Source organism: Salvelinus namaycush, chromosome 41, assembly GCF_016432855.1.
Source record: "Salvelinus namaycush isolate Seneca chromosome 41, SaNama_1.0, whole genome shotgun sequence".
Lineage (NCBI taxonomy): Eukaryota > Metazoa > Chordata > Actinopteri > Salmoniformes > Salmonidae > Salvelinus > Salvelinus namaycush.
The window spans coordinates 7,870,060-7,892,684 of record NC_052347.1 but is presented as its reverse complement, the minus strand read 5'-3'; the positions used below and the strand labels follow the sequence as shown (position 1 = coordinate 7,892,684).

The window sequence follows — 22,625 nt, the reverse complement described above, 5'->3', positions numbered from 1 at the left end:
TTTATTGGTGCGTGTGTGTGCGTGCGACAGTGAGGCATCAACGTTCACTCTGCTCCAGCAGCCCCCAGTCATTTATTGGCTTTGCCTTTTCTAAAGCAAAAAGGAAAATAGATTAAAAGTGTCTAGTTTGAAGGGTGGGTAAATAAACATTGTGTGTGGGTTAGCACTGAATACTGAATGGCCATCTCCGTTCCATTTGTCCTTGGCACACAGGTAGACAGAGGGATTTCTGGGATGTCTGAAAGTAGATCCCCCCCCTCCTGCTGTGTTTGGTCTGTCCCGGGTTCCTCTAATGCCCATTGATCCAGCTAATCAGGGGAGAAATTGGTGGAAAACCAGCAGGGGTGGTTTAGCCATCAGTAAGGGGCTCGTGTACAAATGAGCTGCTTGTGGATAATTGAAGGAGGCATTAGGACAACAATGGCAGTGGCTCACACCAGTCTTCACTGGTCTCTCAGGTATTCCCAGGTCCCTGGATCACATGGCAGCCTGTAAAATCCACAGCAGGCTTAAATAAAAATCACAGCATCATTAGTGGGCCTTCAACATTGGGTGGCGAAATGAACATTCTCCATGGATTTAAAAAACCCACCAACGTTGTTGTGCCTCTTTTCCTATTACTGACTTTAGTTTGAAATGGGCTTGTTTGAGCTCGTATTTACGGCTTACAAATGTAAATGTAAAGGGATAGTTCCAAAGAGGACAAGAGAAGCAATGCAAGGAATGTTGGAATGAGAAATGCCAATACTCCGCAGTATAAGACCAACATAAAGAGCAGCTCTTTAGGTTAGTGCAGTGTTAGGCAATAGATGTACCATACATAACAAAAGCCTTCAATGTTCTTTTTAACCTTTCAGTGATACCCATCCCGGATCCGGGAGCATCCTCATCAAAAAAGCTGACTAGCATAGCCTAGCCTAACGGGACAGGGTTTTAAAGGACATTTGAACTGGCTCAACTATCAGATTTAACTGTGGATGTGTTAGTACAGGACCTTAGATGACAGAGATTGGGAACAACGCACAATATCATTAATACTCATCCATTAGAGTTACACTTCAAAACATCCGACTAAAGTTCTGCCAAATGTCTTGTGAAGATGGATGATGTTCGTTGGTGTCACGGGACTGTGCATGTGGCTGGTGTAATTTGCAGTCTGTAATAGCAGCAATGAACACTGATAAGATCAACTGTTAATGAGAGCATAAGTGAAGCTTAAGGGTTGTCACTTAACTGTCTCTGCTGCTAATGACTTTTCAGATTGTCAGGCAGATTTTTCAGACAGGGTCTAACTTAACTCTTCCTCAAAAATTCTGATTAATTGCAAATTGTCAACAAAAAAAAAGCCATATAAAATCGCAGCAAGGTTATCTCATCATCGGTTGCTTGTGGTTGCACTTACTCTTATTGACCAACTTGAACTTTAAATCAAAGCATGGCAGTACAATTGAATTCCGACTGTTATTAAATTATTGTGATGGATGTGTTTGTCACATCCAGGGAAGACAAAGGGACATGTGTTTTAGAGCAGAGGAAGCCCCTATCTGCTCGATGCCTCACTCTCTCTGGTTGCTAAGAGTATCCTGCAGAGAGCAGGCTGATTGGTTTAGTCCTGGATCACTGGCTATGGGATAAAGCTGAGAGCCCAACCTGCTTCTCATGACAAAACGTTCAAGGGAAAGCGGCCACGATCCAAGAGCAATCACACTTTAGGCTTCAAAGTGCCAGGGGAAAAGAGAGGCGAGAGCCGGTCCACATTTCTTCCACGTCGGCCAAGTGCAACTCATGCGTGGAGGAAGACGAGATGATCTAAGGAGAGGAAGACAGGTGTGCTGGGCAGGTAGAGGCACATCGGGGCCCCTAACAGGGTTGAGAGACAAGGACTCACCCCCACCTTCCTGCACTGTCCACTTTCACATGAACTAGCATATCAACAAATTAAACATTAAAACAACTCTTTAAACTCATCCTTATGAGTTTGCAATCTGTGACTTTTCATAAAGCCACGATAGGGCTGTTACAAAATACCTCATGTGCAGCAGTAAAAATTATTGATATAAGGTAGTTCATGAAGCTTAACTTGGAGCATGGCACATTGAGACGGTTTTAGTACAGACCACAGTACCAGGTGCTTCTGAGGGCATCAAACGCTAGTCTGATGTGATGATGAATCAAGGCAGAGGTTATTAGCATGTCAGTGGCCCATCAGGCTAGTTAATGACAGCCCTCTCTTTCCATCTCCTCCTCCTCACTGGCTGTCAGTCATCTCTGTTCCGCTTCACTGCCACCAAGCCAATGGGATGCTGGCGCCTCACCAAGAGCCCAGGCAGCTATGGCATCTGTTGCTAGCTGATGGATAACCACAAACACTTTCAACTCCAGACTCAGTGTGTACTATAGAACACCTTACAGGTGCAATTAACTCATTAACCAAAAAACAAACAGTGGGAGGAGAGCACAGACAAGTAGAATCATTGCAGTACATAGAAATCTATAGCTTTTTAACTCTAACAAAATTGGAAAAGTATAGAGATAAAAAATACACTCAAAACAAAATGTGAGGTAACATGTTTTCAAATACAAACTAAATAATACAAGAGGCTTTTTTGTGAACAAATTGTAGCACAATTGTTTGCACTACAAGCAATAAGAAACATATTTGGACATTTAGTCAACCCATCCAAGAGTCTATTTCATTCCAATTTGTATCCAATTGATTATTCACAGCAGCACGAATAACGGTGAAAACCATAATGGTGGCAGAATCACTTGAACATTTGAAGACATTTCCACCCCTAGCTTCCCATCAATTATGACGTTAAAAGGGTAGCGGGGAGCAGATCATTGGACATGTGTGGACCTCATTGAAGGAGGCTGCTTTCATCAGCCCCATGTGCGCAGTATGTAGAGTGGCTGTCAGTCCCAACGGACAACAGCATCCCCTGACCCACCAGTGTGGGCATGTTCCACCTTCACATAGGATTCTCCCATCACTAACCAACTGCTTCCTCCCCATGTCCCACCATGCAATCCAACACCAGCAAAGTACATTTCAGTGCTGGCCAAAACAGCCTGCCCACATGCAGCCTTCAAAACAGCGCTTTGGTCTGTGTGATTGAACAATTACTGCCTTGGTTAATTTCCCATAAATGGGTGAGGAAGGAACACTTAGCTGGGTTACCTGCATGCCATGCACGTTGTTTCGTCTACCCCTTTGACTCCCTCGAGAGGGTTTCCTGATGAAGTCAGTGGCACTGGGCAAAACAATTCACACTTTCATGGCAAATTGGTTTCCATCGCATGCCTTTAATTTGTCTTCTACACCCCAGTGAAAAGAGTGCATAACTATGACAGCCATTTCAAACATGATCTGGCTCAGAGAATGAATGGAATATGAAGGCACCAGGGTCTTGCTCCATTAACTGTTGCTCTAGTTCTCTTGTTTGAGGTGGTGAAATGTTGATGCCCAAAAGCAATAATTAGTTCTGCTGAAATTCCAAAGATTATGCTACACAATTTATGCTGGTAACAGACTTCTCTGTTAAATGTTTAAACATGCAGCACAGACACCATTATAGTATGAACTCTGAGGTTAGAAACAACAGAAAAGACATCATATGGCACCCTGGTTTTATGTGATGTTATTTCTATTATATTTCAGAGACAAAAATCCAACATTTCAAAAGTTATTTTAATTTAAAAAAATACAATTTCTGACATTGGTTGTTAGATAGAAATAATGAATACTGGCTAAAATAATAGAAGCACTACCACTGCAAAACAAGCATGAGTGACATTTTTATTTCTTTTTTTACAATAATCATATTTCACCATCTTTTGAATACTTCGATATTACCTTCGAATCAAAGAATCAGTTCGTATCAATCAATAAATCCTGATGAGTTGACCAAATGGATAAAAAGAACAGAGCAGTTGTGTATGACACGAGTCTAAATCTACTGTACAAAAACGTTATGGTGACACTGCCTCCCGTCAGAGGAGAAGGACTTGTACCTCCGGGTCCTCATGTTGTTGCCTCCATGTGCAGGACCTTCATGGACTCAGAGATCATAGAGCTGGTGTCAATCTGCCCATAGATCCCCACCAAGAAGGCCTTGTGGAGTAAGATGTCTGCATGCTCTGAGGAGAAAAGCACAACGAAACAAAACAAAAAAAACATTTTTTTTCTTTGAGCATGAATCCTTATACATCTTGAAAACACAGAACAGTTTACTTTCCAACTTGTGAGTTTAGATCCATAATAAAGACCAAGCACAGAAGCTGTGTAGTGCTGAGAAGATGGGACAATCATACCTTGACAGAGCAGCACGTATTCTGGCAGGTTCCTAAGCGCTGTCTGCACCACGTCAAAGTTCCCGCTGCCCATACAGTACATGAAGGTGGGCAGAAAGTCTGCTGCAGTGCTGCAAAAGCAGCAAAAAAACACACATCTTACTTAGGACACATAACATTATTTGACATGAAAGACAACTGAGACAACACCTTACAGTTACCACTACAGCAACATTTGCAGCTAAACATTCCTAGACAATGCATCAATAAATTAATATCCAGTCAGACAACTGGAGCGCTCTCTCTCTAGATTCCTATAAAAATAAGCAGAGAAATCCTAGAGGTGTCAGCATTCTGATCTTACCACGGGTTGTTCTGGATGCAGCGCAGGGCCAGGCTGAAGGCCATGTTACGGCACAACTCCTCAGTAGAACTCATCAGTCTCCGCAGGTCATTCTGAGGGCAGGGAAGGCAATGAAAACCTGTTCACTTATACTGTACAGAGTGGTGCCAAGCAGAGTGTGTGTTGGGGGATTATTTGTTCATAATAAAGGTGTGTTATTAGAAGGCAAATTTACAGTGAAGTACTGGATGATCTCAGGATTCCTCTTGGACTTGTCCTCCACCTCGATCAGAACTTCCAGCACGTCTGAAACACAGAGGGGAGCAAAATGTTGGTGAAGTTCAGCAAAATCCCTGAAGTTACGTGTTAAACTGACCTGAGAGTGTATTATACGTTAATGACCTTCAATGGCTTCTTCCCTGGAGATCTTCTTCAGGTACTTGGTCATGTCAGCTGCAGTCAGCGGAACGGAGGCTGAGATACTGACCATGGGCAGGGAACCAGAGGACGACTCATCTGATCGGAGGAAACCCAGAGACATGTCAAAAACACCACATTTAGCGAGATGGTTGATTCGTATGTATCTGTACGCAGTCAAAATGTGTAACTAATATATTGTATATTTTTTCATTTGCCAAATTGTTGATGTGTTTTGATTCACTTCTGTTTTTTCATTCAAGGCAAAATTTTCACGAGCGGATAAGCTTACCATCTCTGTCCTCAGCAGAGCTGTCAGAGGAGCCAGTCTTCACAGGCAGGGTGAGGCCAGCCAACAGGGACTTGAGCAGCAGGTCAGGGTGCTCTGACGAGAGCCCCCTAATGGGACAGAGAAAAACAAGTCACTCCTTCGCTGCTCCACACAATGTGAAATAACAACTAACATTACTGCAATGGTGTTGCCAATCCTAATGTCTCAATAATCACTTTTTAAAAACCCAGCTCAATGACTTACTGTAGGATATCGGAATGCTTCTGTAGATAGGGAATGGCTGATGCTGCATCGTGGGTAATGTACTTCTGAATGAACTGCACATATTTACTGAAGACGGCCAACGGATGCATACGAGGTCTCCTGAGGTTCTGCAGGGAATATGGACCACAACATTATTAACTCCATGATCAATAAGATAGTTATTTTAAATGCACAAAGCAGTTGACCTTGTGGAAATACTACTGTTCTGTGAAAACACATTAGATCTAGTCAAGATATCCAGCCAACCACAGCTGTAACAGTGGCAACAATCTATTCTTTCCCCACAGACGAGAAGTCAAATGCCTATGAAACGCTAAAAAGAAAAACACAAGCAAATGTCATTAAACCAACTGTAACACCCTGAGGCTGATCTGTGAGTGCGCTCCGTGTTCATTCCCTCACCTGCAGGATCTTCATGAAGGAGAGCAGGCAGTCCTGCAGCGCCCTCTGGTGTTCACTGTGGAACACTAACGGCTGCAGCAGCTCCAGGATGGCCAGCACGTTGCTGAAGAATGTCAGGTGGTTCTGGCTCCGGAACTCCTGGAAGTTGAGGTGGATGCGTCCGTGGAGAAGCGCTCCGATCATCGGCAAGTGTCTGGAAAGTTAAGAAAGGTAAGCTGTGATCATTCTCCAGACGTTTCCACCTTACTACAGCAAAGGTGAGAACAAAAACATTCACAGGGTGATTTTAAAATCACATCAGTGAACGTCGCCATGGAGCTACAATCTACCATAAGAGGTGCATTGAATTCATATGTCCAACACTACGTTTGTAATGAGCATGGTGTTCACCTGAGGAGGAGGACAGGGTGGGACACAGCCAGCTTCCTGCAGGCCAGGTTAGCGTCTGACATCCGGTTCTCAGCCGACTTTGTGTCTCCCGTATCGCCTAGCAACGTGACCAGACGGTGAACCAGGACGTCGTGCTGAAAGGGAGGGATCACACATCAGTCCTTAAGACCTCCATGACGGCTTCTGTGTCAGCCAATGGCTTTGAGAAACAGTTAAGAGACTGAGCCAGCTGAAGGTCTAGTCTACCTTGCATGTGGTGCCGTCGGCGGCCCCCTCGCTGCTCAGGGTGGCGTCAGGTAAGGTCACGTGCTGGATGACCTCTGGGAAGTGCAGGTAGAGCTGGAGCAGGAGGTTCTGGCACCGCTTACTCATCACACTAAGGAACACACAATGGAGTCAGCTAGCAAACATCAGACGACAGTTTCCACACAGCAGACAGTCACAATGGTCTCCTACTACAATGCTCTCGTCTGATGGAGGCCTCGTTACTTGGCTCATACACGTCAGACCGTCTACGAATCAACAGGATGTGTGTTCGCTGGTCATCACTGGCGGGGTTTTCCATAAACAGCAACAACCTTGACCAAGAGTCAGATTCCACTGTCTCCTCAACAACTATCATGTAAATTGGGATAAACACCAGCTAATCTAGCGATGAGCCTTAAAAGAAGAGGCTGTGAGGAGAATGCCTATCACACAGGGAAATGTTTATCCCACACAAGGCCAAACAGTCTGCTTTGTAAGACGGGTTTTAAGCAACCCATGTTTTCAGTCGCAACTATATGTACAAGACAGCTTAGCTGTGCTTAAAAATATTGTAATTGGATAGATAATTTTGCTGCTTGACCTTGGCCAGAGTTTCCCCATTACAATTGGTTTAATAACCAGAGGCAGACTCATGAAAGAAGGTTTGGCTTCCATAAAGAGAAGTTGCACCCTGATCTCTGACAGGCAGCTAAGTCGGAGCGGGAATCCACAACACAGGCAGCACGTGTAGAGCTGCAGCCCTAATCCTCTTGGCTTTATTATAATACACTGAGCCTTTAAAGAGATCACAGAACACACGACTTCTGGTCGTTTTAATTTCACACCAATAGACCTAATTATCGCCTTTCCCCTGGTCCACACAGCGTTGTGTCTGACAGAATATTCAGTCTGTGAATTTCAACTGTTCCGTCCGGGGGTAGTCTAGTGATGTGGCCCCAAGTTTATCAGCTCGGTTTAAAGAGGCCAAAGACCAAATTCAATACTGGGGCTAATTAGGGAAGGTGACAAATATGTCTAACTAAATTAACTGTGGGCACTTTATTGAACCTTATGAGACCAAAATATTATGGAGTGTCATGTCTGCTGTTGCTGAAGGAACAGATGGGGTATTAAGAGAGAGGGTGTCTCTGTCTAAAGTAGATCACATAGCAACAGATCACCCTGTAAATAGTATTAAACTCCCATTGGACAAGCCTGACTAAGTATGTCAGTCCAAGAGCCAACAACCCACCCATACCTGTCTCCCCATTTCTTTGTGCAGTTGATGAGGTATTCCGAGACTTTCTTCACTCTCTCCAGGTCGCCATGGCAACAGCTGTGGAGCAGGGGCAGCCGTGACTGGATGAGGGAGCAGGAGGTGTGGTCCAGGGTGCTCTTGGCATTGACGGCGGCGCTGGCAGGGGGGGAGGAGTCGCCGCGGCTGTTGAGCTCAGACTCTGACATGATGAGGTCCACCAGACTGATAAGCTCCTCCGGGTTCAACCGCAGGACAAACGTATCTGTCTGTTTCTGGAGAGAGAGGGAGCGAGCACAAGAGAGAAGTGTTGGAAGCAGTCAGGCTGAGGGGGAACAGTGTTCTCTGGTTTGTGTCATGTGACTGGATTCATTGAAGTCATTATTTGAGGGCTAGACTGGAGTACTGTGCTACCTGTGGGGTCTTCTGGTCCCGGCCCTGCCAGATACGAGGGATGTGACTGCAGGCCCACAGGAAGTCCAGAGCAGAAGATGGGTCCAGTCTGGAAAACAGCATACACAACACCATTACAGAATATTACAATACAACTTTCACTGTTTGGGAAACACTGTCAGTGTGACTACTACTGCTGAAGGTAATGATTTGGGATTGATATATTGACTGACCGTTGGTCTTGCTGCTTGCTGAGAAGAGCACTGATGCACTGATGAAGAGTTGTCCAGTTGGACTGATGGGTCAGCAATGCCAGAAGGTATGGTCTGTAGGAGGGAGTTCCTTTACCCTGGAATAAACCACATGAAGTAAGGTGGTGAAGTACGTACACACACACACACACACACACACACACACACACACACACACAGATATTTGCTGAGATTACCTTGTTGAGAGCAAAGAGCAGCTTCCGCTGAAGGTCGGGACACACAGATGTGACCTCAGGGTCAAGAAGTCCCAGCCAATCAACAAGCAGCCCTGAGCTGGACCCAGTCTTTGTCACCTCAGAGCTGCTGCTGAAAGGGAAGTGAATAGATTGACAGGCTCAAGGTCAGGCTACATGAAAGATGAATCTATACAATCCCTCAGTCAAACAAAGTGCTGATTATTAAACATACAATAGTAATATTTCTAAGGCATTACAAAAGTCATAAACAGACAAACAAAATGTTCTCTATGAGATCAATGCCACAGTTAACCAGATGTGTATGTTGTTGTTTGAGTAAGGGCAAAAATACATGTTTTGAATGATTTTAGGCGTGATAGAATTTACATGCTTACTTGTTTGTATCCACCTCCATTTTCACGGCTTGCTCTTCAGTCTCCTGGAGAAGCAGCGCTATCACCATGGCAACAGGGCCTGCGGTGGTAGAGCCGGTCCCCGTCTCTGTTCCAATAGTCATTAGCAAGGCCAGAAGTTCCTCCAAATATGGAGACTTCCCCTCCACTAGCCCCTGTAACACTGGAAACAACAAACAGTACTGAGTGTTACAAGCTGTCATGTGATGTGATGGTTGTGCCATTCCATCAGCTACGGCGGGAACATTCAGAAGTTAAAAAACAAAAACAAACCTGGCCATGATGCTGAGCTCAGGAAAAATCTTGTGATTCAGAGGAAAAATAAAACATTGTAGGGGCAAGCCAAAACCACACACCAAAACTATGAACTACCAACTACCATTATCGCATTTCTGCGTAACCTAGATCACCAGCTTGGCCGCAACCAGTTTAAAGTCAAAAGAATCCTTCATCTGGGCTTGATGGAGACCTGAGCCCATATTGGACATAAACAAACTGGAAGCCGCTGGTCTGGTTTGGTTTCAGAGAAGAGCTTATAAACTCATAAAGGAACAGGTCACCAAAAGGAAAAACAGAGACTCAGAGGCGGTGAAACAACAGATCTGGGGAAATTGCGTAACGTCAGCCACCACATCCAAACTGGGGCAGAAATAGTGAGGATAGTTGATGTTCTAGCCTGAGAGAGAGAGTCAACGACGCACTAAAGTACCATACCTTTGCCTATCAGTTCCGGCTCTGCGTTACATCTCTCCCCTGCCTTCAGTGTGGCGATTATAGCCCTCACGGCCACATCGGAGTCCCTCCGATAAGCCAGGGCCTCAGCCAGGTGGAGGAAGCCTGTACGAACTGCAGAGGATAGGCATAGTCAGTTATCACACCGTTAACAGTGGATTACTTGACTATCTGTGACTAGGCCCAAGTACGCGTGTCTGTATCATAAATATATATATGTGCAATGGGGTATCATTTGTACGCAGCCAAGGACATGATAAAGAGCATTCACCATCAGTGAGCCGGTGCTTCTGGGAATACTGTCCAGCGAAGGACTTGAGCAGGGCCCGCAGCGGCCCCGCCTCCACGGCCGGGTTCTCCAACCATGTCATCATCTCCATGACAGCCTTGAAGAAGAGAGATGAGAAGGCCACGTCCTGCGACACCAGCCGCTGAGTAGAAGAGATGGAGGAAGACCGAGAGAAGGAGAAAAACACACGTTAAAAATACAACCCAATACATTCACATCTGTTTGGTGTAATGACAGACATGCATGTATTCTGTCGTAGTGGTCACTGATGAAACACATACATATATAGGCTACAGAGAGAGACAGATGCAGCACTGTTGCGAAGGACAGCAGAGTAAATCAATCATGCCTGGTAGAGGTGCAGCTGGCGCAGCATGGGGCAGGAAAGGGCGTGGCTGCGGTTCATGGCCATGACGAGGGACCCAGCGTGGGCAGAGCTGAGCAGGGCAGCCAGGGCCTGTAGGAGACGCACTGCCACCCCACCCTGCTGGGGGTGCCCCCTCTGTCTGGCACGCACCAGCTCTTGTGCCAGAGCCTGCTGCAGGGCCAGGGAGAGGGGACGGGGAGGGGGGATGGGCCTGCGGAGGTCCACCTTCAGAGGGAACATCTGTGGAGACAAAGCCAAAAGTATTAGATCCTCAGTCAGCACTCTGAAAACAGGTGGTAGATCTGACTACAGTACTAACCAAACAACTCTGTCAGCTAGGATAATCAATCACTTCACTGTAGGCTACTTGTGGATGTATGTTTTAAAAAGCCTCGGTGTCTGTTTTATTAGACAAACTACAAGAAAATGGTTGATGAAATCGGAGAGAAAAAATTATTTGCTCCATAAACTTCAAAAATGACTTCAGACAGATATTAATGTGTCATCCATCTCCAGGCAGAGATACATTCCTACCTGAAGCAACATGCCGGTGAGGTCATCCTCAGGCCCAATCACTGGGATCTGATTGGCTCTCATCTTCAAGGAGCCACTAGGAGTTTCCACGGTAACTTTGGCTCTGTTCACCTCAGTACTATCTGTAAGGTTAAACATCATAGTCTTCGGGTTATTGACAGGTATGGACCCAAAATACCAAAACTGTGTTTTTACTGGGCTGTTCCAAAACCTTTATAAGAAATGTAACCCAGAGAGGCATAAACAAATGTAATCACGTAGTAGTAGTATGAGACTGTATGGGGTGGCAGGTAGCCTTGCGGGTAGGAGCGTTGGGCCAGTAACCGAAAGGTTGCTGGATCGAATCCCGAGCTGACAAAGTACAAATCTATCGTTCTACCCCTGACCAAGGCAGTTAACCCACTGTTCCCTGGGCGCTGAAGACGTGGATGTCGATTAAGGCAGCCCCTCGCACCTCTCTGATTGGGTTAAATGCGGAAGACACATTTCAGTTGAAACCATTCAGTTGTACCACTGACTAGGTATCCCCCTTTCCCTGACTGACCTCTGCGAGGAGGAAGAGAGGAGCTGAGCAACCCGTGGAAAGTGTGCCCCCCTGTGGCGCCTCGCTCATGCTGCACCTCCACCAGATGAGCCATGTAGTCTGTAGCACAGGACAAACAGAATCATCAGGAATAGACAATATACCGTCAGCACTAAATAGTCAGATTTATGCACAGAATCTTCAGGAATAAATTATATGAGCACTACCTACATAACTGAGGCAAACATTATCCACGTGGAATAGATATAGTGTAGTAGGATAGTTTGTGGTCAAGCTCTCTCACTCTTGTCCATGATGTTCTGTTCCAGTGTCTGTGAGTCGTGGGATACGGCCTGGTCCAGGTACTGCAGCAGTTTACTCATACTGGACACGGGGATGCCAAACGACTGGACAAACAGCAGCAGCTGCTGGGGCTCCAGATCCTGCAGCGCTGCAGAGGACAGACATTGTATCACAAATACCAGAATTGTATATTTTTATATACGGTCGTATTTTACTCTGTTAGGCCTACACCATGTACACTTCTCCCTACATGTATTTAAAATGCGTTTGGACTCGTACCTGCATCCACCAATCGTGCGACCTCTGACCGGATCATCCTCAGCTTCAACCAATCAGGTAGCAGCAGGGCCTCCTCGGAGGTGTCCACCAGGAAGGCGGTGGGGAGGGGTTTCTTGTCGGGGAACCAGATGTCCAGGAGGTTGAAGAAGTCACTCTCCTCTGAGAACAGAGACACATGAATCATACTATACACTGAAAACACACACCGAGGTACAGTAGACAGGCCATGTTTGTAACAACAAGTGTGGTATTCAGAGATACATACCTTTGGGTGGCCCGAGCGTCAGGAGAATGACCATGGCATGGACCACCAGGATGTGCATGGTGGCCGTCTCCCCTGTGGTCCAACGCAGAAACACCTGGTCCTGAGATTCTGACTATAGAGTTCAATAGTCAAAGGTCAAAGGAGTAATGTAATTTCAGTGACAACTGTATTGACAGCAAGCACCTCTAGTTGAAATGATCGCTAAGGGTCTACCAATATGCAACCATCAGTCTGAAACCGTGTTCCATTTAGATGTAGAAAACGTAAGGTTAGCCCCCACCCCTCCCAGTAAAGATCCAATCCTCACCCAGCTGTAGAGGTCCTCTCCCTCTTTGGTCTTCCTCATCCTCCTGATGTAGCTGGAGAAGATGGAGATGAGGGCCGAGAGCACAGCGTCTGACTCGGGCCGGCAGGAGTACTTGGAGAACAGGCTGTTCATGATGGTGGAGCGCTCGACAATCAGACGGGCCACATCCTAGAGGATCACAAATCAAACCCATCTCAGTATCTAACTATTAAGGCAATACAGGGTCGTGTTCAGTGGGGAAGAAAACGTTTTGAAACTACCTGAACTTGTTCAATAAGAACACAGACTTTAGTTCTCCATGCAAAACGTTTTGCTACGGGGTGCTCGACTGAACACACAGCCCAGGTATATAATAGGAGGTATGACTGAGGAAAAAAGGTGTCAGGGCTACCAGAGCGAGGTCATTGTGAGACGCCTGCTCCTCCACTGGTGCATGCTGGGACAGGTAGATGAGGTAGGCGCTGATGGTCTGTGGGTCTGTCTCCATGTGGATGGCCTGGGGAAGAACAGAAACACAACACACATTCTTACCACATCCCTTCAGCGAAAAAAAACTCTGTCATCTACAACCTGACAATGAGGCCAAATACAGTTCACATTGGTACGAACGATCTAGACCAGTTCCCCACTGACCTGCTGCAGAGCGGTGGAGGTCATGCCCCGGACGCTGTCGAACAGGGGAAGCTTGGGGAGGTCCTGCAGGAGCCACTGGTACCCTGGCAGGAGCTCAGCATCTCTGGAGTCCTCATCCATGGGCTGGTCCCTCTCCTCTCCATCCTTCAGACCCCCCTCAGTCAGCACCAGAGACAGACCCTGAACAACAGCAGAACAGCCAAAGTAGATGAATACATCTCAGTAAATCAATGAAACAGTCATATTAGTGTGTGTCCTGTCTCTTATAATGCACCTTCATAGCCAGGACTCTTGATGCCACTTGAGAAGAGCTGAGGCGGCGCAGGAAGTAGTCCAACACCTCACACGTGGTCTGTTCGTCAGCTTTAGGACCCAACAGCAGATCCTGCAGCCGTCCAAGGAGCTGCCTCTGCTTTTGTTGCCTCTGGTGTAGCGAGAGAGACAACAGAAAAAAATGGCATTTGTTGGTTTGTGTGGATGAAATAAAACGTGACAAGCGTATCCTTTGAGATGCTGGAGTCAGTGATTTCTCTAGCCACAAAAGCCATTCAAAACAAACAAAAACATGATCGCTGTTGAGAAACGGCAGCATACTTGTCTTTTCTTGGCTCTCTGCTCTTTGCTCTCTCCTTCCTCGTCATCCTCGATGGGCAAGTTGTCATCTGCAGCATCGTGAAGCAGGAATTCACACAGGCACTGCACGGGCAGCACATCCAAGGACCCCTCACTGGACTGCACCAGGTCAGCCAGCCAGGGCATTGACTGAGAGGAGGCCTGGGGAAAACATAGAACACAGTTGTAGAGTTCCTTCCAGAGAGAATACTTTCTATTGGCGAGGGAGGATGTGCTCTTGTTTACCTGTCTCTGGATGATGTTGAGCAGGAAGTCAGGGTTGCGAGAGCGACAGAGGAGGTGACCCAGGCGAAGGGACTGGTTAAGGCTCTTCACCTGCTCCTGGACTGCGGGTGGGGGTTTGCGAGGGGGCCCCCTAGAAAAAAGAAACAAATGAACAAAATGGGTCGGTTTCCCAGACCCAGATTAAGCCTAGTCATGGCCTAAAAAAGCCCATTCAATGGAGATTCTCCATTTAGTATGCATTTTGACAATCTGCGTCTAGGAACAGTCCCTAAAAGTAGTCTACAAGGTGCAGGTATGAAGCAGGAGTCTTACTGTGGGTCCAGACTGGTGAGCTGAGACAGCAGCAGGCTGTTGCTCTCTGTGATGGTCTGCTTAGTGGAGGCAGCTGCCAGGTGGCTCTCGAAGGCCAGGATCTCCTGCTTCTCTCTCTGGGACACCTGCAGCTCTCTGTTGATCATCTCAGTCTTGGTCTCCTCATCGGCCACCGTGCATGGAGGGTAGGAGTAGTTACTGCCAAGCAGGAAAAAGGGGGAGGAGAAAGATAAGGTTTGTTGAGTAGTTAGTCTGGTATGTGTTGGGTTTAAACTGATAAACGTTTCATACTTGTGACTTACTTTGTCATAACCATCTCCATGAGCATTTTCAGTGTGGGATAGCCATCCCAGGCAGCCAAGCCTGGAGAGAAATACATGGTTGATTGTAACAAAAAGATAAAACCTGTGGCTAAGGTTCTAATACATACACTAATGATTTGTAGGGAAACATGATTGAGACTCATACCTATTTTCTGTGGATTGAAAGCGGCCACCACAAGTAGCAGGAGCCATGCTTTCCAGTAGAGTGTGGCTATCGCCAGGTTCGGAGGAGTATAGCTTGAAAAATATCAAACGTGTTATTTACAGAAAACGACATGAACATCGACTCAAAGCAGGCTGGCAAGTTGATTAATTACACTAAGAGAGAGCAGCGTACCCCGCAGGCAGCTGAATGTTCTCTGGGTGGTGGTAGGTGCACAGGTTCAGCACTGCGTCAATCAGCTGGATCCGCTCCACTCTCAACACATCCAGATCTACAAAAGCAAAACCAGGAAACAAGCGAAATATCCCTCGTTATGTGAAGCCAAATAAAAAAAGTTCCCTCAACGTCATGTCTTTTCATGAAAATGTTAACTACTGTAAGTAAACTCCACTTACCCATTGCTGTTGCAGATGTTGTACCATCGGACTGGACCCCGGCCGCCCTCTTCACCAGGTGGTCCGCCAGCTCCATGGCGTCGGCCGGGCCCAGAGGCAGGTCACGGGACAGTCCGATGACCAAGATGCGCATCAGAGTGTCCTCCAGCAGAGGCACTTCAGAGCACAGCCGCAGGAAGAAACTGGCGGAGGCAAAACATTTAAGTGATGTCAACGGAGCAGGGAGAGACAGCAGGGACAGACAGCAGGGACAGACAGACATGAATAAAACAAATCGAAAACAAAGGTTGGGAAGAGATGCTCACTTTCTGTCGCTCTCAGGCGGCCAGTTATCCCACTTGTAGTAGGTCTCTGGTTGCTCTGTGAAAAGCACCTTGTGAAGACTGTGGAAAAGAAACACAAGTAAATTATTCTACCCATGTAATGAAAATTATCTTAAGTAACTACTGTAGGATGTTTATTAGCTCCCCCTATGTTTATCTTTTTGAACAATCAAAGTGGCATGAAAACTCCCAAACACATACCAGTGTATATAGTCCTTGGATGGCACTTTGGCAATAGTGGGAACAACAGAGTGAAGCCACCACACAGCATCCCTCTGAATGGCAGCGATATTATTCTGAAAGGATCTCAGACCATCCAGATCTGAAACAGACAAAAGGGATGTTCAAAATGCCCACATCGACAACAACCAGAGAACTACAAGAACTTACTCTTCTTCTCTCCTTTGTCCCATGCAACGCCAGCCTCCTTGACCTGAGCTGTGATGCCCAGCATCATGGAGCACGTGAGCAGGTCTGTGACCTGGATCACAAAGCGTTCCTGTGGAAAACAGACAGAGAGCATGAGCTCAGATCCACAGGGAACACATAGAAGTTATTCGTGAAGAGGCACAGAAGGGCATATAACTAGGTAGGGGGTGAGTTATTTAATGGTACAGGAGACCGAGACAAAGTGGGAGTAATATAAAGATCATGAGCTCACTTTGAACTCCATGTCGACGTAGGTGGCCTCCTTCCTTTCCTGCATCAGACCCAGGCAGAAGGACTGGAAGTTGATCTCGTGCTTGGTCTGTTTGATGATCTCTCTCAGCAATGCTCGAGAGGCACGCAGGTAATCATCCTTATTGGTCAGCAGGTCCTGGAACACCATGGCCAGGAACTAAGGAGAGGATCAGAAGGGAGAGGACAGCTTTAAGACAAGCGGTTTCCAAACAACATCTCCTTCTTGTGTTTCAGTTATTAAAAATAAAGTAAAAGTGCGATCAATCCGAGAAAAATAAAAACGTGTACTTCCATCCAAAGCCAATAAAGCTTATACAGGTCCATTTCTGAACCCGGGCTTGACGTTAAATGTTTTAATTGTCCGAAAGCTGAAGTCACTTGTCAACACCCCCCCCCCCCCCCCCAAAAAAAAAGGTCTGTAACACCATGGGCCAAAAGGGCATTACAACAGAAAGTAAACGGTGCTGAGGATGCTGCAGCACCCTGTGAAAAATCAGAATGTAGTGTACTGGGCCTTTACTAGTCCTGTATTAGAGGACAGGTACAGCCGTGTGTAGCACGGTCAATACTGGTTTGAAGACTGCTAAGCATTTGGATCGCATGCTACAGGAGGGACGAGCAAAATCGTGACATAAGACAAAAGATATTTAGGGAGACAAATCTTTTTCGAATAGCCTATTCCACTCAGGTGGAGCTGTGGCACGAAAGAAATGTGTAGAGGCCTAGGCCTATCTGGCCATCTGTGTGTCTGTGAGCGGGCAGATGGAGCGAGTGACACACAGGCAACGAGCCATGCTGGCTGTGCTCTTGTTGCGTCATGTGATGGGCTCATGTGATCATCATGGGCTCCAGAGCAACTCTGCTTACCTCAGAACTAAATGATTACAAACTGATTCGCATATATTCCCTCATCTTCCTCTCTTATTAGGCCTAGGCTACCATATTCATTGTAGGTAGGTTGCACACACTGCATTCTTTCTTTCAGAAGCTTTCATCAGCTGTAGTATAAGTTCTCTTTTGACTCATCATCTTGGTATTGTTTGCTCAATTTCACCCCGTGGCCTAAAATAAATCTGTGTTTGAGAATAGCAAAGACTCCGGCTTTTATTATTATTCCCATTTAAAATCTGCAACTTTAGGACATTTAAATAGTTTATTAGAATAGTTTGGAAAACAGTCTTTAATCTTTAATTGGACTTAATGCTTTATGATATTTCAAGTTAGTTTTCAACCTCACATGCATGCATCATCTCCGTCTTATAATTCTTTGCTCAACTGTAAGGTTTGTTCAAATTTCTCATTTGATCTTTATATCTTGCTATTGTTTCTCTCTCATTATTACCTTAGGCTCCCCCTGTTTTGGAGTTATTTAAAAGCAACTTAAACTTTGAGATCATGAAATAGCACAGCAGGAGAAATCTAGCATGCATTAAACTGAGTGGCTTAATAGGCCAAGTCATATTAATATCAAATTAAAATGTGGGCTTCTATAACAATAAGACACCGGAGTGTCCTGTATATAAATAGACTTTGGCTATTGGCCCAGATCATTCGACATTCGAGAGAGAGAATATATATATATTCTGACTGGATATTTTGTGCTGCTTTAGTCAGACTCTTACAACTCGATCACACCGACAGCATCATTGCGTTTAAGTACAGCAGAAGTACATTCCTTTCCAATGGACCGCCGCGTTTGCCTTGCAGCATTGCGTTGTAGAGTGTGGTGTGTTCTGTGTGGTTGGATTTATTGAACCTATGTTTGCGTAGACGGCTTGACAGAAATGGTAGCAGAAGGTGAATGTTTAACTTTTGTTGCACACATATTCAGATGCTGCAGCGTACCATTTTGCACAATGACGCTGTTGGTGTGATCGAGGCGTTAGCTCTGTCTACAGTGTTCTCTTGCTTTGTGTAAATATAACATATTGATTGAAATAGGCAATTTACTCAGAATGTCAATTGTTTGATAGCGATTTTTTTTACTTGTCCATTCAGACAACTAAAATCTATATTCTGGTTGTCTGACATTCATTTTTTATTTATTTTTATTATTTGCCATGGACAAGCCTTAATTTCGAGCACTGTGAGCCACATATAATAACTTTCCCCACAGTAACACATTTTTTATTTCCCCCAGCTGTCTTGTCAGCATGGAATACTCCCTCACCTTAGGGGCCTGCTCTGGGCTGTGCTGGAGCAGTGTGTGAAGGACTTGCATGTTGTTGGGGTTCCTGGCATTGGACAACTCGTTAAAGATCACCAGCTTCACCATAGTTCCCAGGTTGTCTTTGTGTGCATTCAGTAGCTCCCTGGTTAACAAAGGCCAGACAGCACAGTTAAGTGTATGAATAAAGCGTTCTGCACCAAGACTTTTGAAATATAAATGGTCCTCTGTAGGATGTTCAAACTAACTACATTGAACACATCAACTATGTTGATATGCAACAACTTGTTAGGGTTGAGGTTTGGGTTTAACCAGGATGAGGACATGAAGATAGGGTTAGGATTTATGGTTGAGGCCCCTGGGTACTTAGTTGAACATCTATAAACCATGTGTAGGGGACTATCCAAACTAAACAATCATATGGCCATAAGAGAGGACCTGCAGACCTGACACAGAGCATGTAGTGATTGAGGATGACTTTAGGTTTCAGGCGGATCTTGATGAGGTTGGAGGTCACCTCCATGTCGTCCGCTCCATGGGAGCTGCAGTTCATACAGAGAGACATGAGAAGGTCCTGAGCTGGACGGGTCAGCTGCAGAGACAAAAGGCTTCATTATACAGAACAGAACACTAGTTCACTATCAGATTTAATTTCATGCAAACAGATGCATTTACATGCTGGATTTGAGGCTGGAAGGAGATGGCTCTAATGTCCACTTTAGACCACGATTGCCAATGAAATGATGATTCCTGTTAACTAGTGAAGGTGATGTGGGTAGCTGAGTGTTACTCCTCCTCTCACCTTTGGATTCTGCAGCCACATCTCCAGCCTCTGCACAGCCATAAGCCGCACCTCCTTGTAGCCACAGGTGGCAGTGAGCAGACGCAGCAGGTTACGGGACACATTGTCCATGGGCTGCCTGCGGTTCAACTGGTCCTTCAGGACATCTAGAACATAGTCCTCCACACTCTCAGACAGCTCCTCGTACCTACGATGAGATGAAGAGTGAATGAACACAAACTGTCCAATAAACTGATCGGTCTAAGTAGAAGCAGACAGACAATACAGACAGGCAATCAATATATTACTGCTAGAGTATATGTAGTAGCCTATGCCTAAATACCTTGGCATAACTTGTCCATCATCTTCAGGGCTAAGTTTCTCCTCAGCAATTAGCAATTCAGTCTGGCTGTCATCCTCATCTGGGGTGGAGGGGTGAGGACTGCTCCCTGGAAAGTTGACATTTTAGTCATTTAGCAGACGCTCATAGCCAGAGCGACTCAGAAGAGCAATTAAGGTTAAGTGCCTTGCTCAAGGGCACAGACAGACTTTTCACCTAGTCGGCTTGGGGATTCGAACCAGCAATCTTTCGGTTACTGTCCCAACGCTCTTAACCGCTAGGCTACCGCCAAATGTTAAATGACGTAGTAATGATTAAGAGTCAAATCCAATGTCCCTGGATTCACACCTGAACAAACCGGTAGGTACATACATACAGTACTATACCTGCACTGATATCTCCACCGGAGCGGCCAGTGTCAGGCTGCAACTGCAGCAGCATACTCTTTGGGGGCATTTTGGTACTGAAGGCAGTCTGGATATTGTCCACAAAATTCTTACAATGGGAACCGTCTACCCAAATTCGCTCCCCCAAAGAGTCCTCAATGTACACCTGAAAGGAACATGACCGTGTTAAAGAGCGCACAACAGTGGTAACAACGCAGCTAGAATACAAACAGAAATCCAACAGGAATGATGAGTGGTTCTCACTTTGACAAAGATCTCTGGCCAGTTCTCATCCTCCTCATAGGCTGCCATCAGCAGGTTGCAGGCTAGCACAGACACCAGACTGTTGCCCTTTGCTTTGAAGTTGATGGAGGCATCCCGGCGAAGGAGACTGCACAAGGCCTGTCCACGCACAGATAGAAAAATTCATGAACAAATCTGTATAACAATTGTATGGAACTGATTGTAAAATGTTGGGTTTCAAATCTCACCTCAATAATGCCTTCAGTGGCAAAGAGATTGGGCTTAATCTTGGCCAGGAACATGAGGCTGAGGTATAGTGTTATGTCAGGTTTGGCCCGGTTCATCTTCAGTTGTTTGACAGCTCCACAAAGCAACCCTTCAATGCGATCATCATTTCCATCCTGCTCTGCATTCTCAATCTCATCCAGGAGCACTGCTGGGGGGACTGCAAGAGAACCATTGTGCTAGTAATATGCACAGTCACACACAGCACACCACAGAATCAGGATTCACCACTACCTATTCCTCTGAAAAAATATTTGAATTGATACTGTTTCCTACCTTCTATGGGCACCACTGAGGGCTCCTTGATCGAAGGCGATATAGCCCTTTTGTCCACTGCTGCCACATCAGCCAGTCGTCCTAGGGCGCCGACAGGAGGGGTAGAGGAGATCTTGGGGCGCTTCACTAGGCCGGACAGGCCAGAGGAGGATGGAAGTGACGAGGAAGTCTCTCGTTTACGATCAGTGGGTAAGGTGGACACTGGCTTAAGGAGAACTGCAGGTGCTTTGGACTCTCCGCCACTCTTTGACCCCAATGCTATGAAATCTCCTGGAGGAGGGTGACCTATTGGCAACATTTGGAAGAGAAACACTTGTAATATTATTGTATGTTTGACAAAAGTTAGATAAAGTGGGTGCACATAGCTAGACACTGTACATACCGGAGGGTTTCACAGCACTAGGCCGCCTAATCGTTGTAGGCTTGGGACGATTCATCATGTACACTCACTGCCCGATCATGTACTGTGTGGGTGCAGAGATTTCAACATGAGACACACAGATAGCTAGTTAGCATAGCTACCTGGAAACTGGTCGGTAAATAATTATCGAGGCTGCCTATTTGTAAAGCATTTTCACATCACGATAACGGATTTATCCTCGAAAAGTGCCTAAAACATTTGGCATTTGTCAAACTGGCAGGGCTAAGTAGTAGCTACTAGCTAACGTTAGCTATATAATGTTATTGTGAAGCATTATAGAAAGCGGCTACCTACGTTTACAGGTACGTGAGCTAGCTAGTAGCTAGCTACAAGCAATTACATCGGGAAAAAAGCTAGTTAGATGAACAACTAAGTGTTAGTTCGTTTCCAATATGCATGGAACTTGTGACTGACTGTTGCAATTGCAAACTATTGAATATCAAAAAGAAATAGACTCGTTCTCACTTCCATATTGTTTTCCCGAACGGAAGTTCCCGCGTCTCGAACGGAAGTCCCGCCCGTGAAAGGGTGAGCGTTGAAGAACATAAAAAATGTGCTCGTGCTGTGCAGATCACAAACTAAATGAAGATTAGACTATAGGCTATTAAGGATAGAAACATCTGCATTTTGTTATTAATAAAAATGTATTTAGATATTTTTCATGAAAATAATGTATGACTAATGTTCCCATTGTAATTGTATTTATCCTATAATGTAATTTCTCCAGTTTCACAAGTAGGCCTAGGCCAAGTGTAATAATGTCTGGCAGTGGGTGTTGTTATGGGTGGCACTATTTGCCTAAAAGCTTTGGAAAAGGAATAAGGTTTCCAATAATCCTCACAATGATGTCAGGCATGGAAACATACATTAATGCTCGTGCCAGACAAAAGAAAACAGAACTGTCACCTAGAAAGGCACACCAAGCACACATTGAAAAAAAAACATGTGCTTGTAATCTAGCCTTGTTAGTGAAAATGCTTTAGTTCTTGTATCTGGTTACAGTTACTACTTATGAAAAACGGCATGTCAATTGTGCTCTCCTTTCATGATACACATTCCATTTATCTGATGACATCATTTTTTTATTTTTTATTTTTTTATTTTTTATTTATCCGTTATTTTACCAGGTAAATTGACTGAGAACACGTTCTCATTTGCAGCAACGACCTGGGGAATAGTTACAGGGGAGAGGAGGGGGATGAATGAGCCAATTGTAAACTGGGGATTATTAGGTGACCGTGATGGTTGAGGGCCAGATTGGGAATTTAGCCAGGACACCGGGG

The 22,625-nt window shown here is 45.5% G+C and overlaps 1 protein-coding gene across 2 annotated transcripts; it reads right to left on the bottom strand.

Annotated features, from left to right (window-relative positions):
- Window positions 1-3,676: 3,676 nt before the first annotated feature.
- On the bottom strand, window positions 3,677-21,841 carry LOC120034131 (integrator complex subunit 1-like). 2 transcript variants are annotated; one of them, XM_038980574.1, is made up of 48 exons: window positions 21,808-21,841; window positions 21,304-21,385; window positions 20,922-21,206; window positions 20,609-20,805; window positions 20,382-20,519; window positions 20,118-20,283; window positions 19,735-19,840; window positions 19,413-19,599; window positions 19,057-19,202; window positions 18,614-18,755; window positions 16,424-16,600; window positions 16,153-16,261; window positions 15,964-16,084; window positions 15,745-15,822; window positions 15,440-15,621; window positions 15,219-15,315; window positions 15,027-15,118; window positions 14,861-14,921; window positions 14,559-14,756; window positions 14,247-14,376; window positions 13,983-14,162; window positions 13,663-13,812; window positions 13,389-13,568; window positions 13,147-13,251; window positions 12,756-12,923; window positions 12,449-12,560; window positions 12,184-12,342; window positions 11,906-12,052; window positions 11,623-11,721; window positions 11,079-11,200; window positions 10,527-10,784; window positions 10,160-10,319; window positions 9,871-10,002; window positions 9,139-9,319; window positions 8,744-8,873; window positions 8,529-8,644; window positions 8,317-8,404; window positions 7,906-8,177; window positions 6,648-6,777; window positions 6,402-6,535; window positions 6,012-6,204; window positions 5,589-5,716; window positions 5,346-5,452; window positions 5,039-5,152; window positions 4,872-4,942; window positions 4,658-4,749; window positions 4,315-4,424; window positions 3,677-4,140 (listed from the first exon to the last, which is right to left on the bottom strand). In XM_038980574.1, the coding sequence occupies exons 2-48, from the start codon at window positions 21,359-21,361 to the stop codon at window positions 4,025-4,027; spliced, it is 6,624 nt and encodes a 2,207-aa protein (XP_038836502.1). In that variant the 5' UTR covers window positions 21,362-21,385; window positions 21,808-21,841; the 3' UTR covers window positions 3,677-4,024. The 2 variants fall into 2 exon arrangements, with proteins under 2 accessions (XP_038836502.1, XP_038836504.1); XM_038980576.1 differs by having other exon boundaries at window positions 4,025-4,140; window positions 8,744-8,870.
- Window positions 21,842-22,625: the final 784 nt, after the last annotated feature.